The 18,396-nt window shown below is 43.0% G+C and overlaps 2 protein-coding genes across 4 annotated transcripts in view; one reads left to right on the forward strand and one right to left on the reverse strand.

The window, feature by feature from the left end:
* The first annotated feature begins 1,110 nt into the window (after positions 1-1,110).
* Positions 1,111-8,394, forward strand: LOC121549114 (protein disulfide-isomerase A6). The gene is made up of 12 exons (XM_041860966.2): positions 1,111-1,213; positions 1,860-2,001; positions 2,558-2,615; positions 3,011-3,137; positions 3,460-3,566; positions 3,781-4,032; positions 4,267-4,407; positions 5,674-5,758; positions 5,986-6,058; positions 6,305-6,463; positions 6,665-6,761; positions 7,177-8,394. The coding sequence occupies exons 1-12, from the start codon at positions 1,198-1,200 to the stop codon at positions 7,246-7,248; spliced, it is 1,329 nt and encodes a 442-aa protein (XP_041716900.1). The 5' UTR covers positions 1,111-1,197; the 3' UTR covers positions 7,249-8,394.
* LOC121549115 (hippocalcin-like protein 1) overlaps positions 8,308-18,396 on the reverse strand; it is a 39,738-nt gene continuing 29,649 nt past the window's right edge. For all 3 annotated transcript variants that reach the window (XM_041860970.2, XM_041860967.2, XM_041860969.1), the window contains exon 4: positions 8,308-9,688. In XM_041860970.2, the coding sequence (XP_041716904.1) occupies positions 9,591-9,688 (98 nt within the window). In that variant the 3' untranslated portion in view covers positions 8,308-9,590. The remainder of the gene's footprint in view (positions 9,689-18,396) is intronic.

The following is an 18,396-nucleotide window of genomic DNA, read 5'->3' on the forward strand; positions in this document are numbered from 1 at the left end:
TTGCCCTCAGAAGAGCCTAAATTTGTTGGGGCATGGACTCTACAAGGTGTCGAAAGCGCTCCACAGGGATGCTGGCCCATGTTGACTCCAATGCTTCCCACAGTTGTGTCAAGTTGGCTGGATGTCCTTTGGGTGGTGGACCATTCTTGATACACACGGGAAACTGTTGAGCGTGATAAACCCAGCAGTTGACACAAACCGGTTTTGCCTGGCACCTACTACCATACCCCTTTCAAAGGCACTTAAATATTTTGTCTTGCCCATTCACCCTCTGAATGGCACACATATACAATCCATGTCTCAATTGTCTCAAGGCTTACAAAATCATTTTTTAACCTGTCTCCTCCCCTTCATCTTTGCTGATTGAAGTGGATTTAACAAGTGACATCAATAAGGGATCATAGCTTTCACCTGGTCAGTCTGTCATGGAAAGAGCAGGTGTTCTTAATGTTTTGTACACTCAGTGTATATTTCATACAATATACAGCCCAAATAACTAGTAGTAGTAGGCTACATGATCTGTGTCATTGTGCATGAGTGTGTCTTTCTCTGTTGTTTTCTTCCTACCGCGACTGCACCACAACAGATGACCTGTCATTTCTCACTGACACAGAAACAGCACTCGGACCAGCAGAACCAGAAGTTTTAGCAAATAAGTCAGTTAATTTCACACATTTAGCAGCATCAGCATCAAGAGCCCTTTTTTAGTCGACATTGCCTTTCCATTTGTCGGTTTTGACTGAGTGACTGGCAGAGTCAGAGCGGGCTCATTCTCTTTGATGATGGGCGTTTGACTTTTAATGTGAATTAGTTTTTTATATTTTGTGTTTTTTTTTGACCAGCCTACCCTAATAAATGATGGTCCGGCCCTCCTTGCCCCTCACAGCAAATTCGAACTCTCTGCACGGTATTGTGACGTTTTATTGATAACGGCCTATGCAACAAACTTGATTTTAATCTACGGTTTGGTCACTAGACATAGAAAAAACCTTGCACTGATAGCATCTTGGCTCTTCAAGCGTCTTCCTTTCGTCCCCATGCTGGTATAACTACACGGCGAGTTCTGATTGGACGTGGAGCGGCACAGCCGGTAGGGAACCAATCAGCGTGGGCCACGGTAAGATTTTGTCGCCCTCTCTTCTAGTACTGTAGCAGTGGTGCTCAGGACAAGAAATTGAAGTGGTGCACAGAGAAAACATGAGACTTTTACTTGGTAAGAAAGTCTAAACCGCTTGTGTTGAGATGTTTTTGTATTATAGCTAGCTGTTTAAGTTAATATCATGGTGGCCATAATAAGATGTGTGCAAGATTGCTAACGTTAGCTAGCTACTGAATCAGATTGCATTTTGCTTCACTGTAGCTAGCCATATGAATGTTCGTGTCCTGGCTAACTAACAGTAATGACAGCGACAGGATGGCTTAAAAGACGACCAGCTAAATTAATACCTGATGACGGCTCAAACAGGTCCTGCATTGTAAGCTAACTAACTAGCTAAATGGTTATCTACTTCAATTGGTAGAGCATGGCGCTTGTAACGCCAAGGTAGTGGGTTCGATCCCCGGGACCACCCATACGTAAAAATGTATGCACACATGACTGTAAGTCGCTTTGGATAAAAGCGTCTGCTAAATGGCATATTATTATTATTATTATTATTTGCAATTTGGCTTGATGTGCCAACGTTTGTAGTGGTAGTTAGTTACCTATGCTAACTAACTAGCTAGCTAGATATATACTTATTTTTTCTGCTGAACTGTAGCCAATGGAACTGTGCTGTTGTGTTAATTTGCAATATGACAATGTTGAACACACACACACATCTCCCTCACACTCAGCTCCTCCTTTCCTCTCCCACCAGGTCTGTTGGGGTGTTCCCTGGTATATATGGTCCAAGGATTCTACTCTGCTAGCGATGATGTGGTTGAACTCAACCCCTCCAACTTCAACCGGGAGGTTCTTCAGAGCGACAGCCTGTGGCTCATCGAATTTTACGCACCTTGGTGAGTGGTTGAATCTGCTCGGGCCCAATGAGATACTGAGAACTTGCTCGAGAGTGAAATTGCCACCAAGCAGTAGTTAGTGTTGTATGAAATCTCTTATCCCAATAACCTGTGAAAGAGGGACACCCAAAACTGTTTGTAGACCTGGGGCGCATTCAGGAGGGTGTAACATTATAACACGTATAGATAGAAATGTATAGTGTAGAACAGATAACATTGTCTGTCAGGCAGAATAAGGAATTGTGTCAATTACCTTTCTGCAGCTTTCTGATCACATCACCTCACTGAATACACCCCAGTTTAGAGGGGCCAATTATGACAATGATATAGAAGTTGATGTAGTAAGAAACCCATATTCCCTTTGACATGATCTTGAAGCCACTGCACGCATCTTGTCTGAAAAACATCTGTTGCAGGTCTATGCAAAACCAGAATTGCTCACTATCCCTCAGATTGTTATGATAGTCTTTGCCAGGGATTTGTGTAGACTCCACTTTGCCGATATGAGGCTGTGGGTAGTCTGGTGCCTCAAAGACTTAACTGTTTGTCACCACAGGTGTGGCCACTGCCAGAGTCTGACTGCAGACTGGAAGAAAACAGCTACAGCCTTGAAGGTAAACTGCACATCTTTTATTGCAGTGTTATGACACTGTCTTTTGGTTCAATTACACTCAATTTGTTCAACTTAAGATGTTTTAATTCAACTTTAGATGTTTTATTACAGCGCTATGTCACTAGCTACATTGACTGCACATTACTACATTGCACTCCACATACAGCGATCACATCAGTGCAGGACAATCTGATCGCTATAAGTAGTTGAGCACTATAACGGAGTTTACAATAAGCGGAGTGCACCTTTTCATGACAACTTTGTCCGATTGCTATGGCCTGGGTGTATATCTTTCTAGTTTTGAGTACAAAACAAATAGAAGTCACTAACATTCTATGAGCTATACTAATGCATTATGCAATGACAGTAACCTCTCCCTGTTTTCTCTTCCCTCAGGGCATTGTTAAGGTCGGTGCGGTGGACGCCGACCAGCACAAATCCCTGGGCGGTCAGTACGGTGTCAGAGGCTTCCCCACCATCAAGATCTTCGGTGCCAATAAGAACAAGCCTGACGATTTCCAGGGTACGTCTAGTAGCTTTTCAATTGAAAACAAAAATCAGCATTTCTTATTGGTTCAGGTAGTCCCTCCCTGTTTCAGTCCATTTTCCTCTGTTTTGTGCCTAATGAACACAACCCTGGGTCGTAATTCATTAGTGCAAACCCATAGCAAAATGTTTTGCAACGGAAAACAAAAACAAGCGTTTCATATTTGACAAGTTCAGTTTATCCCTCCCTATTTTGGTCAGTTTTCTTTATTTTGGTGTCTAGTGCAGTGCTTCCCAAACTGTGGGGCGTTTAGGAAACAATGGTGTTAATAATCTTTCTCTCTCCCTCCCTCCCGCAGGTGGGCGCAGTAGCCAGGCCATTGTGGACGGGGCCCTGAATGCTCTTCACACTCTGGTGAAGGACAGGATGAGTGGCAGGTCGGGTGGCTCTGACTACAGCAGACAGGTAACTACTACTACTACTACCATCAAATTAAAGCTGACAGTCTGCACTTTAACCACAGTCATTGTATCAGTTCAAATCCAAAGTGCTGGAGTACAGAGCCAAAACAACAAAAAATGTGTTACTGTCCCAATAATTACGGAAGGCATTGTATATTTTGAGCAGCGTGTAAGTGGCAAGTCTAAGTAAACATATCTTCGTGGTTTTCTTTCTCTAGAGTGGAGGTGGTGGTGGCGGCGGCAGTAAGAAAGACGTTGTGGAGCTGACCGACGACAACTTTGACCGGCTGGTTCTGAACAGTGGTGAGGTTTGGTTGGTGGAGTTCTTTGCCCCCTGGTGTGGCCACTGCAAGAGCCTGGAGCCTGAGTGGGCGGCTGCAGCATCGGCCGTCAAGGAGCAGACCAAGGACAAGGTCCACCTTGGAGCAGTGGATGCCACCGTGCACCAGGGTCTGGCCAGCCGCTACGGGGTGAGCAGGAAACACCCACCAAACACCACACCAGTCAGATTCTATCAGTGTAACTTCACCACTGATGTTTGTCTGTACACAACAGCAGAACATTTAGATAGAACAAAAGATCTAGAAATTAAGGAATCACGTCCGCCTAGTCATGACATTTCTATCAGCAATGTTCCACCAAGTTTTCCAACTGAACGTGGCCCAGGACTGAGGTTTGTCCTGTTTCTCTCTCCGTATCTGCAGATCCGTGGATTTCCCACCATTAAGATATTCAAGAAGGGGGAGGAGCCTGAGGACTATCAGGGGGGGAGGACCCGAGGTGACATCATCGCCCAGGCTCTGGACCTGTTCTCCGACAACGTAGCTCCTCCGGAGCTGCTCGAGGTGTGTGTTTGCGTGTCTGTGTGTCCATGTCTGTGTGTACAATAAGATAATTTACTCTCAGCTGGAGAGCATAAGAAGTATTTATTTGTCATTTTCTCCCCAATTTCGTGATTATGATCTTGTCTCAACTCCCTAACGGGCTCGGGAGAGGCGAAGGTCGAGTCATGCGTTCTCCGGGAACATGACCCGCCAAACCGCGCTTCTTAACACCCGCTCGCTTGACCCGGAAGCCAGCCGCACCAATGTGTGGTAGGAAACACCGTCCAGCTGACGACCGAAGTCAGCCTGCAGGCGCCCGGTATGCCACAAGGAGTCGCTAGAGCGTGATGAGCCAAGCGAGGCCCACCCACTGGAATTAGGTTTTGCCCACAAAAGGGCTTTATTACAGACCGAAATACTCCTCAGTTTCATCAGCTGTCCGGGTGGCTGATCTCAGACGATCCCGCAGGTGAAGAAGCCGGATGTGGAGGTCCTGGGCTGGCGTGGTTACACGTGGTCTGCGGTTGTGAGGCCGGTTGGACGTACTGCCAAATTCTCTAAAACGACGTTGGCTTATGGTAGAGAAATTAACATTCAATTCTCTGGCAACAGCTCTTGTGGACATTCCTGCAGTCAGCATGCCAATTGCACGCTCCCTCAAACCTTGAGACATCTGTGGCATTGTATTGTGTGACAAAACTGCACAATTTAGAGTGGCTTTTTATTGTCCCCAGCACAAGGTGCACCTGTGTAATGATCATGTTTTTTTTAATCAGCTTCTTGATATATCACACCTGTCAGGTGGATGGATTATCTTGGCAAAGGAGAAATGCTCACTAACAGGGATGTAAACCAATTTGTGTACAACATTTGAGAGCGAAGCTTTTTGTGAGTATGGAACACTTCTGGGATCTTTTATTTCAGCTCATGAAACATGGGACCAACACTTTACATGTTGTGTTTATATTTTTGTTAAGTATTTTTTTTTAAACATCAAAACACTAGGCCTATAGGCTATGCCTACGCTGCGTTGAATGCCATTGCAAAACAAACTGTTTTGAATTTCATTTTCCCGCTGTACCATAAACGAACCGTGACCCCAAAACCACAATAAGTACTGAACCATGGTATTGGTGAACTGTTACACCCCTATTGTTTTATGCTCTCCAGCTGAAAGTTAATTATAACAAAAATATATATTTTAACTAGAAGACATCATCTAACTTTGACGTTTAGTGTGTTTTTCTTCTGACAGACTTAGATTCTGAATGTGTGTGACTCTCTCAGATCGTTAACGCAGATGTCCTGAAGAAGACCTGCGATGATTACCAGCTCTGTGTCATTGCTGTGCTGCCCCACATCCTGGACACAGGTTAGATGGAACTACTCTTCACCAGTTTGAACCAGTTCTGACCAGTTTACTCTGCTAACTTGAGTTATATCATATTGACACACCAGATAGTCCCCTGATCATGTTCATGCTTATATTCTCAGGCTATTTGATATGGCACGTGGAGTTGTTGTACCTCATGACGGTGCATTGATCTGCCATTTTTGATCTGTACAAGACTGACCTGTCCCTTTCTTTCCTTGTTGCAGGTGCAGCAGGCAGGAATGGCTACCTGGAAGTGATGATGAAGATGGCAGAGAAGTACAAGAAGAAGATGTGGGGGTCAGTATATAGAAAGAGGCCGCATTTGAACGCATTACCGACTGAGCAGACCGACTGATAAACAACTTATTTTATCCTATATATAGTACTCAATAGGTTTTGTGCATTAGTCAATGCAGTTGATCTCAAACACACACAACTGTCTGTGTGAATGATTTTGATCTCGGACTGTGGATGGATTAATTTAACCCAATAGAATTAAATCCGTTTAGTTTGATTAGCAATGCAAGTAATCTCTCTCTCTAGCTGGCTGTGGACTGAGGCTGGTGCTCAGATGGAGCTGGAGGCGTCACTGGGCATCGGAGGGTTCGGCTACCCTGCCATGGCGGCCATCAACGCCCGCAAGATGAAGTTCGCCCTGCTCAAGGGCTCGTTCAGCGAGACTGGCATTCACGAGTTCCTCAGGTAGGGGCGGCCCCTCTCATTTAGTGTTTTAAACAGTATAGTGTAGACCATGGATGCCCTCTTCCTGGAGAGCTAATGGGCCTGAAGGCTTTCGCTCCAAGCTGATTTAGCTAATTAAGGTCCTGGTGAGCAGCTAATCAGTAGAATCAGGTGTGGTACAGTATCATTCTGAGGTATCTTTTCTCTCTCTTTTTTTTTTAGGGACCTGTCTGTAGGCCGCGGCTCCACGGCTACCGTCGGGGGCGGGGCTTTGCCTAATATCAACTCGGTCGAGGCCTGGGACGGCAAAGACGGAGAGGTGAGTGGGAGGGGTCAAAGGTAACGGGGTGGATGAGATGCAGAGGTCCTCCTACCATAATACAGTTTTGGCTGAGCGAGGTGATTTGAGCTTTTCTTTTTAAATAGTGAAGAATGGCTTTACCCAGGTCTTGCCTAGGGCCACTTCAGGAGGATGTAACGTTACAGAACATTCAGATAGAAATATAGTATAGAACAGATATGATGGTATGTACGGGTGAATAGTTTCACCTCACTGAATACACCACAGGTTGTATTCATTTGTGCACATTATTGGGAAACATTTTGCAACAGAAAAAGTTTTGCAAATAGTTCACCCCTATATATTCGCTTTCTTCCATTTGGTTTCTAATGAATGTGTTGTATTGTTTGTCTGCCCAGTCCTCAATCCTCTCTCTCTCCTCTTTCATCCCCAGCTTCCCGTGGAGGATGACTACGACCTGAGCGACGTGGACCTAGACGACGACTTTGGCAAGGACGAGTTGTGAGCCCAGCATTCCGGTTGGACGACATCTTGTCTGGTCTACCTCGCCATGGCCAGTCTCTCCTCTCCCGTGGAGCAAGTTGGAGACTGGGTCGCCCTGTTACTGAAATACCCCAGAAGAGAAAATAAATTAAGAGAGCGTTGCCCTGTTTGAATACTTGAGAAATGCATTCTTCCCTCTGTTTCCTTCAGGTAAACACATATCTATAAGCGATTAGATAGGTGTAAGGAAGCTTACCCCCTGATTACTTTCATCAATTCAACAAATTCAGATCTGTGAGTACTTCAACGAAGGTTGGAAAGACAGAAGGATGCATTGCTGAAGTAATTGAACCACAGGAGGCTGCTGAGGGGAGGATGGCTCATAATAATAGCTGGAATGGAGTTAATGGAATGGACAGCCATACATGGAAACCATGTGGTTGAGTTCGATACCATTCCATTGATTCCGTTCCAACCATTACTGTGAGCCTGTCCTCCCCAATTAAGATACCACGAACTTGCTGTGAATTGAACAGGGTCAGAGAGACACCTGCAGCTTCTCACATCAGTCGAGTTCCACAGCTTAGACATTGCCAGATCTTACAAGCCTGGATAGGTAAAATACCTATCAGCTAACGACATCATGTGTTTATAGCAATCTGTCAGTCGATGATGTGATACGCAACCATTGGTTGATGCATGCAAAGTCTAAGCAGTGTAACGCGACCATAATCGGTCTGCCTGTCATGTAAAGTGGGGAGGCGTGGCCTGCGGTAGACTCTGCCTTACAGACCTACTGAATATTAGTCACTGCGTTAATTATACTGGCCTTGCCAGGTGGTTTCTGAATATGGCTGTCCAGTTGGAACATTGCTTTCTGCAACCGTCCCCTCTTCCTTGTTTCGCCACTCTGACGTCAAGCTAATCAGACATGGTTGTATCCAATTTCACTTTCATGCCCGGCCTGATGTGACTATATATTTTGGGGATTTAGTTGTATTTTTATTATATTGTCAGTGAGAACGTTGGTTTTACATTGTGTCTGTGCAGGACAAAGGGGAATACCGTGGGACTTCTTGCGTAGATTTTCCTTACACAACTTTATTTAGATTGTGTGAAAACAAAATTACATTTTTGTTAAAAAAAATAAAAAGAGAAAACAAAGTCACTTTGTTTCATCATTATTCATGTATATTCTGTGTTGGGAAACGACAAGCAGATAGAGCTCATGCACAGCTATGACCGTAGTGACCTCTAACCCTCAAACTAGGCTGCGGTTCTTCGAACGTTAGTGGTCAGTAATCGGAACCAACGCACTGTACTCAATGACATGCTAGCTACACAAACCGTAGAAGCAGCATACCAGTGAAGCGAGGCTTGCGTTGCATAATCTCTTTACATTTCATGTCTACTTCTAGCACAAAGACGTGTGTCTGCGAAGTGAACACAACTGATAGTTGCTTACTTTTTTTTTTGTCTGATATGCTTCTGGTGTACGCAAGCTAAAAACAATGCTGAGGGAATGCACATCTTTGCAGTGTAGTCTTCGGGGTGCGTATCCCAAGTGTTTCCTTATTGGGAACTGAGTTTATCCACTCTTGATTTAATCATACCCTGTGGAGTTAAACAAACCAGTGACCGCATAAAATGACAAAATACTGGTTTTAATACACTGGAACTGCCTGTACAGTTGGGGGCAATACAAAGTTCATTTTGAAAAAATACCTGTGCTGCAGCAATGGTACATTGTTAAAGTGAAAAACTCTAGAATTATTTTGTGTTTCTAGCTAATATTACATTTACAGTAAAGGTCGCAATGAGACTAACCATGGTTAATATACAAAATATTAGTTTTGGTTGATTTCTTACCGTAACACATCCATAATACTTGCAAGTGTAATAATATATTCAGTACAAATATTAAAAAAGATATGGCACTTCACTTTGACTGAAGTAAGGCAATTAAAAAGAAAACATTAAGCAGTAAACATTTGCAAGGAAATGTCGTAAGAGTCTATCAGTGGTACTGTGGGTGTAGAATGTGATGTTCCATGACGGAAAACATTATTCGCTGTAGAAAGCATTTTTCAGACCGCTGCATTGGGTTATGGGAAACTGCTAGCCTGGTCCCAGATCTGTTTGTGCTGTCTTGCCAACTCCATGCTAACATATCTGTGATCAGGCTAGGGAACTACTGATGATGTAAACAATAATACATGGAATGAGGTATGGGTGTTGTAACGACAACTGAGCCTCTTCCACCTCTTTCTCGTGTGAATTGTGTGTGTGGTGGATGAGGGATGATACAGCGTCCATCTGTCCACTTTTCTGTGTTCAGAACTGTGTGTGGTTGACCATTTGTCTTCAGAACTGGCGAGAGGTTCCCTGGTCAGATTGCAGGAGCCGGACGATGGAAGGGTCACTCTTGGCACCTTTGATGAACTCCTCCAGAGAGAGTTTGCCTGTAGTCCAGAAGAGATCCCAGGTTAGCAACACACAATAGACTATAAACACAATCAATCTCATTTTGCATAGCAGCAGGCAACAACTTTTGAACGAGGACACCAGAAATCCATACTGTTTCAAAACAGACATGTCAAATAAGAGCACATGTGAAATATATAAAATAGGCTTGGGGTTTTGACAGTGGACTCAAGTTTACACTGTAAATTTGGTGCCACTTTACATTCCATCTCGGTAATAACCGGGTAATAACTTTGTATTTACTAGGTAATTAGCTAGAACAAATTGAATGTTCCTGAGTGGCCTAGTTACAGGATGCACCTGAGCTCAATTTCGAGTCTCATAGCAAAGGGTCTGAATACTTATGTAAATATGGTATTTCTGTTTTTGTATTTTTAATACATTTCTAAACATTTCTAAAAACCTGTTTTCACTTTGTTATTATGGGGTATTGTGTGTAGGTTGATGAGGAAATAGTTTTTAAAAAATCCATTTTAGAAAAAGGCTGTAACGTAACACAATGTGGAAAACGTGAAGGTGTCTGAATACTTTCCGAATGCACTGTATGTCCTTGTAAAATGACACAAAATTGCTACGGCGTGACAAACAAAGCCAAGTTGACAATCAGGTTCTTTATTGACACAAAATACACTCAGTATACCAAACATTAGGAACATCGTCCTAATATTAAGTTGCACCCACCCCTTTTGCCCTAAGAACATCCTCAATTCGACAGAGCATGAACTCTACAAGATGTCGAAAGTGTTCCACAGGGTTGCTGGCCACAATTCACAATTCCAGTGGGTCAGAAGTTTACATACACTAAGTTGACTGTGCCTTTAAACAGCTTGGAAAATTCCAGAAAATGATGTCATGGCTTTAGAAGCTTCTGATAGGCTAATTGACATCAATTGAGTCAATTGGAGGTGTACCTGTGGATGTATTTCAAGGCCTACCTTCAAACTCAGTGCCTCTTTGCTTGACATCATGGGAAAATCAAAAGAAATCAGTCAAGACCTCAGAAAAAAATGGTACACCTTTCTCCCAAGGATCAACCAGAAATGTCCAAATGCCTGAAGGTACCACGTTCATCTGTACAAACACTAGAACGCAAGTATAAACACCATCATACCGCTCAGGAAGGAGACGCATTCTGTCTCGTAGAGATGAACGTACTTTGGTGCGAAAAGTGCAAATCAATCCCAGAACAACAGCAAAGGACCTTGTGAAGATGCTGGAGGAATCAGGTACAAAAGTATCTATATCCACAGTAAAACGAGTCCTATATCGACATAACCTGAAAGGCTGCTCAGCAAGGAAGAAGCCACTGCTCCAAAACCGCCATAAAAAAGCCAGACTATGGTTTGCAACTGCACATGGGGACAAAGATCGTACTTTTTGGAGAAATGACCTCTGGTCTGATGAAACAAAAATAGAACTGTTTGGCCATAATGACCATCGTTATGTTTGGAGGAAAAAGGGGGTTACTTGCAAGCCGAAGAACACCATCCCAACCGTGAAGCACGGGGGTGGCAGCATCATGCTTTGGGGGTACTTTGCTGCAGGAGGGACTGGTGCACTTCACAAAATAGATGGCATCATGAGGAAGGAAAATTATGTGGATATATTGAAGCAACATCTCAAGACATCAGTCAGGAAGTTAAAGCTTGGTCGCAAATGGGTCTTCCAAATGGACAATGACCCCAAGCATACTTCCAAAGTTGTGGCAAAATGGCTTAAGGACAACAAAGTCAAGGTATTGGAGTGGCCATCACAAAGCCCTGACCTCAATCCTATAGAAAATGTGTGGGCAGAACTGAAAAAGCATGTGCGAGCAAGGAGGCCTACAAACCTGACAGAGTTGGGACACCAACTCTGTCAGGAGGAATGGGCCAAAATTCACCCAACTTATTGTGGGAAGCTTGTGGAAGGCTACCCGAAATGTTTGACCCAAGTTAAACAATTTAAAGGCAATGCTACCAAATACTAATTGAGTGTATGTAAACTTCTGACCCACTGGGAATGTGATGAAATAAATAAAAGCTGAAATAAATAATTCTCTCTACTATTATTCTGACCACTTAAAAGAAAGTGGTGATCCTATCTGACCTAATTCATTTTTACTAGGATTGAATGTCAGGAATTGTGAAAAACTGAGTTTAAATGTATTTGGCTAAGGTGTATGTAAACCTCTGACTTCAACTGTATCTAATTAAGATATATTAAGTGTTTTACTTTTCAATCATCTTAAAAGAATGTTAGAATTTTTCATCCACTTTGACATTTAAAGTATTTTGTGTAGATCGTTAAAAAAAAGACAATTACATACATTTTTATCCCAATTTGTAACACAACAAAATGTGGAAAAAGTCAAGGGGTGAAGGCACCACCCACTTTGTCAGAATATTTGGGAAAGACCCCTGAAAAAAGGTAGCTACTAGCTAGTTAGCTAACAGGTAATATAATGGGCGCGTTCCACACAATGATTTACACGGCGAGGCGACGCAACAACCAATGTGCTTGTTCGACATTGCAGCCGACTTTGCAGCCGACAGTGCAGGCGGCTGCCGACCATAAATACCTTGATCATAAATAACTACTCATTAATTTGTAGATCAGTCAGTCACCATTTACTCACAATGCATCATGGATTTGATGCTCTCGAACAAGGCCAATGATTGTGTTCCACATCATCGACTGACAAATTGCTATAACATATGATATGGTTAGCTGATACATACTTAAAATACCTATCCAGGCGTTGTAAGATCTGTCAGGCGTCAGCAATGTCTAAGCCGGTGGAGGCTCCTCAGAGGAGGAAGGGGAGGGCCATCCTCAGTGAATTTCAGAAAGATGTAATAGTGAAACATAAAAAAAGTTCTCCTTTTTAGATAAAACTATACTAAATATATTCAAGTCACCAAATCATTGATTAAAACACACTGTTTTGCAATGAAGGGCTACAGTAGCCTCAACAGCACTCTGTAAAGTAGCGCCATTGTGTAGCCGGAGGACAGCTAGTTTCCGTCCTCCTCTGGGTACATTGACTTCAATACAAAACCTAGGAGGCTCGTTGTTCTCACCCCCTTCCATAGACTTACACAGTAATTATGACAACTTCCGTAGGACGTCCTTCAACCTATCAGAGCTCTTGCAGCACTGAACACATGACACACCTCACAGCTGATAGCGTGGTCGCCATCAGAGACCTACCATATCTGCAGCGCAGGGGGTTTAAAATAAATGGGGGTCATATAGGGGACAACACATTTGACATTAGTTATAACAGCGTATGTAGACAAATAGAAGAGGGGTTAAACGAAGAACACAATGAAGCTGAAATCATCAGAGCCGTCTTCTGCATCATCAAACCAGGACACTTTAAAGACATGCTAATAAGTAAGGATGAAATGGGTGTTGCAGAGCTGAAAAGTTTCCTCTTTTCTGAACTGATGTTCATGAAGCAACACAAACACGAGACACCTCAGCAGTTCCTATACAGAATGGTAGGACTGAAGCAAAAGGTTCTGTTTATGTCTAAACAGGTTCACTCAGACGTCAAGTATGACAATCATACGGTCCAAAACGGGTACCTACACACAGTGTATCAGGGCTTAGGTACAAAACACAGCGACATCAGAAGGGAGTTGAGACCCCTCCTCTCTGATAACACTGTATCTGATGAAGCATTGCTGAGGCATGTAATCAAAATAACAAGCGATGAAAGTGAGAGACAGCGTAGATTGGGCCAAATTTCCCGCCACAAGACGACACGCCCACAGCGCCCAGCTCGAAGCTGATGAAGTCAAAGTTGAGCAAAATACTGAGCTAAAGAGCAAAAACAAAACTATCCAGCAACTGAGTGCTCAAGTCGAGGCCCTAACAAATGTTATTGAATCCGTAAAGCAGCCCAAAACACCAGAACACTCTTGTCAATGTACTTCCAGTAAGCCAGCGTTCCAAAGAAGAGAGAGACCATATGGCTGTTCAAGATGTGTAGAGAGAGGCGCAACGGACTGCCACCATTGCTTTTATGTGGAGAAGAGGGAGACACCTAGCCGTGGGTTGTCTGAAAAAACTGAAGCGTTTGGGAAACAGGGTCTGGTCATTGCAGGGGGACAGCCAGTGACCAGCCTAAACCAACAGTCCCAGCCTGATGCGGTTCACACGCCCAATCAAGATCAAGTCAACTGCGCAGTTTCATCACATACCAGTCAGCCAACACAAGATAAAGTAGCCCAGCAAGTTGGAAAAAAATGCATACTCAAGTGTTACATGAATGGCTATTCTGTAATCGTTCTACTAGACACGGGTGCGCAAGTGAGTATTGTGGACCACAAATGGAAGGACAAATACTTACCTGATCAAAGAGTCAGACCGCTGACCGAACTCATGGGAACAAAGCCCCTAGCGAACAGTTTTTTAAATTATATGAGAAAAAAATATTCTATTTAATTTGGAACGACAAGCCAGACAAAATTAAACGGGCCTATTTATATATTGAATATGCATTCGGAGGAAATTATTAAATATTAAAGCATTAGACCTATCACTAAAAGCTGGTTCTCTAGCAAATTAGTAAGATTATCTCACCCCATGTTCAAGAATGGCCTTTTTCCCTTTATTCAGATTACAACCTCTCACTTTCAGTTATTTGAAAAGGAAATAATCTCCCAAATAGCACTATTTCTAAAACAAGCCATAGAAAGTTGGTTACAATTTCAATGTAATCCTCCAGAAACGACAGAACAAATAATGCAACAAATATTGTAGTTAAACTCAAATATACTAATAGATTTTTTTTTTAAAGGTATAATCTTCGTAAATTATATCATAGGTAGGACTGGTGGAGTTATGTCGCACATGCAGCTAACAAAAACATATGGACATTTCTGCTCTACCCAAAATTACAACCAAATAATTGCAGCATTACCGCAAATATGGAAGAGGAAAGTGGAAGGGGGAAAAAGTAAGGAACTTGTCTGTCGGCCCTGCATTAAAGAACATAATTGGTTAAAGAAAATGGTGATAAATAAAAAGGTATACCAGTTTCATTTAAGGACCAAAGGATTGGCAAAATAGTTGGGAAGAGATTTTTGACGTACCGATGCCATGGCATAGTGTTTATGAACTGATATGCAAAATGACGCCGGATTCAAAACTTATTATACAAATTCTTGCTACCAATAGAATGTTATTTACAGTGGGGGAAAAAAGTATTTAGTCAGCCACCAATTGTGCAAGTTCTCCCACTTAAAAAGATGAGAGAGGCCTGTAATTTTCATCATAGGTACACGTCAACTATGATAGACAAATTGAGAATTTTTTTTCCAGAAAATCACATTGTAGGATTTTTTATGAATTTATTTGCAAATTATGGTGGAAAATAAGTATTTGGTCACCTACAAACAAGCAAGATTTCTGGCTCTCACAGACCTGTAACTTCTTCTTTAAGAGGCTCCTCTGTCCTCCACTCGTTACCTGTATTAATGGCACCTGTTTGAACTTGTTATCAGTATAAAAGACACCTGTCCACAACCTCAAACAGTCACACTCCAAACTCCACTATGGCCTAGACCAAAGAGCTGTCAAAGGACACCAGAAACAAAATTGTAGACCTGCACCAGGCTGGGAAGACTGAATCTGCAATAGGTAAGCAGCTTGGTTTGAAGAAATCAACTGTGGGAGCAATTATTAGGAAATGGAAGACAAACAAGACCACTGATAATCTCCCTCGATCTGGGGCTCCACGCAAGATCTCACCCCGTGGGGTCAAAATGATCACAAGAACGGTGAGCAAAAATCCCAGAACCACACGGGGGGACCTAGTGAATGACCTGCAGAGAGCTGGGACCAAAGAAACAAAGCTTACCATCAGTAACACACTACGCCGCCAGGGACTCAAATCCTGCAGTGCCAGACGTGTCCCCCTGCTTAAGCCAGTACATGTCCAGGCCCGTCTGAAGTTTGCTAGAGTGCATTTGGATGATCCAGAAGAGGATTGGGAGAATGTCATATGGTCAGATGAAACCAAAATATAACTTTTTGGTAAAAACTCAACTCGTCGTGTTTGGAGGACAAAGACTGCTGAGTTGCATCCAAAGAACACCATACCTACTGTGAAGCATGGGGGTGGAAACATCATGCTTTGGGGCTGTTTTTCTGTAAAGGGACCAGGAAGACTGATCCGTGTAAAGGAAAGAATGAATGGGGCCATGTATCGTGAGATTTTGAGTGAAAACCTCCTTCCATCAGCAAGGGCATTGAAGATGAAACGTGGCTGGGTCTTTCAGCATGACAATGATCCCAAACACACCGCCCTGGCGACGAAGGAGTGGCTTCGTAAGAAGCATTTCAAGGTCCTGGAGTGGCCTAGCCAGTCTCCAGATCTCAACCCCATAGAAAATCTTTGGAGGGAGTTGAAAGTCTGTGTTGCCCAGCGACAGCCCCAAAACATCACTGCTCTAGAGGAGATCTGCATAGAGGAATGGGCCAAAATACCAGCAACAGTGTGTGAAAACCCTGTGAAGACTTACAGAAAACGTTTGACCTGTGTCATTGCCAACAAAGGGTATATAACAAAGTATTGAGAAACTTTTGTTATTGACCAAATACTTATTTTCCACCATAATTTGCAAAGATTTTTTTTCCTCATTTTGTCTGTCATAGTTGACGTGTACCTATGATGAAAATTACAGGCCTCTCTCATCTTTTTAAGTGGGAGAACTTGCACAATTGGTGGCTGACTAAATACTTTTTTTCCCCACTGTATATGGGGGATACAATCTTCCCAGCTCTGCAGATTTTGCTGCAAAGAGACAGAATCATTAGATCATTTGTTTTGGTACTGTCCATTTGTAGCTTGTTTTTGGTCACAGGTCCAGGAATGGCTGAAGAATTGCAATATTTACCTGGAGCTAACCCTGCAGATAGCACTGCTGGGTGATCTGAAAAGTCATAGTCAATCGATCAATAATATAATAATACTTTTAGAAAAAAAATTTTTTTTCAATTTACAATCTGTAGAAACAATGAGAATAGAAGGGTTCAGAAAATTTGTGAAACATCACAGTAGAGTTTAAAAATATATGGCAAATAGAAATCCAATATGGATGGTGTTAAGAGATAGATGGGAGGTGTTGAATGGAGCTGAAGGATGGGACTAATAACAACTAACAACAACTAATAACAACAAGATAACTAATGTAAAGCATACTGTGTCCATAATAAGTATATAGGTTACAGGTTGAGAGCTTTTGTGAAAGAGCACAGTTAGAAAGATATGGCATATAGAAGCAAACCGGATGGACATCATGAAAATGATCGGAGAGGTTGAGGGTAGAGGAAGTTCAGGAGTAAAAACAAACAAAATAGAATTATTGTAAAATTGACTATGTCCATAAAATGTATATAATATGTATAAGCTGTAAGTAGAGGCCTAAGCGTTGTTGTTCACTAGTTTACTCCAATTAGGGAAGGGGTGGTGGGGTTGCGAAGGGAAATATATATTTTTAAAGGATATATAGATAGATATATATAAACATATGGGGGATTGGAAGTGATGCAGACAATTACATTGATGGAAGATACAATATATCTACAATATTAAAGCTGATCTACCCCCCCCCCAAAAAACGGTGATCCAGATCTGTCAATACAGGTACCGTTTCTGGTTAGTCACATGACACTAGAGAGACCACTGCTAGGGTTCAATGTCATCCAAGAGCTGATAAAGGGACAACGTTGTGGAACACAGGTGCTACTTACAATAGCCAGCCTGCTCGGTGCAGCTCTGGAGATCCAGGGAGAACAAGCTAATGCAATAGTACGTTTCATACAGACCCAAAACACTGACGATGAACATGCTGAGGTGAAAGTAGGGTTCCAGGATGTTGTCATCTGCCCAGGCCAAGTCGCTCATGTCAAGTGTAAGGTGCCAGTCAGTTTTGGTTCATCCAACCAAGTGGTTCTGTTTGAACCAAACGAAGTGAGCGCACAGCTGGAGCAGCCGGATGTTGGTGAGGGACTGATTGAGATCTACAAAACCAAGAACCCTTACGTTGAAATTCCTATCGGAAACAACACCAAGCATGACGTTACCCTGCCTCGGAAAACAGCCATCGGCATCATCCATCCCATAGCAAAAATAGTTGAAACAGACCAACCAGACCATCAGAGGAAACCAGGCCTGGGAGTCAACAGTGTGGACTCTGCAGGAAACCAAAAAGTGATTGAGGTGACGCAGCAGCTTTATGCCACCCCCCAGTTGACGTCAGCCACCTCGAGGAGGAACAACAGAAGATTGTGAGACAGATGCTCTATGAGGAATGTGCTGCATTCGCCCGTGATGATGACGACATTGGATGTATCCCGAGCTTACAGATGACCATCAACCTTAAGGGTAACATCCCTGTCCAGAGAACATACACCTCTGTCCCGAAGCCGCTCTACAAGGAGGTGAAAGAATACTTCCAAGCCCTGCTGGCTAAACGGTGGATCGTCAAATCCAAGTCGCCTTACCCTACACTGGTCATATGCATCCGCAAGAAAGATGGGACACTCAGACTATGCATCGATTACAGGTTGCTGAACCAGAAGACTGTACCAGATATGCACCCACTGCCTCGGATTTAGGACCTCATGGACACTCTAGGCCAGGGGTGTCAAACTCATTTTAGCTCAGGGGCCACATGGAGGAAAATCTATT

Source organism: Coregonus clupeaformis, chromosome 33, assembly GCF_020615455.1.
Source record: "Coregonus clupeaformis isolate EN_2021a chromosome 33, ASM2061545v1, whole genome shotgun sequence".
In the NCBI taxonomy this organism is placed as follows: domain Eukaryota; kingdom Metazoa; phylum Chordata; class Actinopteri; order Salmoniformes; family Salmonidae; genus Coregonus; species Coregonus clupeaformis.

What these genes read in the sequence shown, in the direction of transcription:
- LOC121549114 (XM_041860966.2), top strand. An exon ending in TACAAGAAGAAGATGTGGGG is followed by an intron (nt 6,059 to 6,304) that starts GTCAGTATATAG and finishes CTCTCTCTCTAG; the next exon opens with CTGGCTGTGGACTGAGGCTG. An exon ending in GGGACGGCAAAGACGGAGAG is followed by an intron (nt 6,762 to 7,176) that starts GTGAGTGGGAGG and finishes TTTCATCCCCAG; the next exon opens with CTTCCCGTGGAGGATGACTA.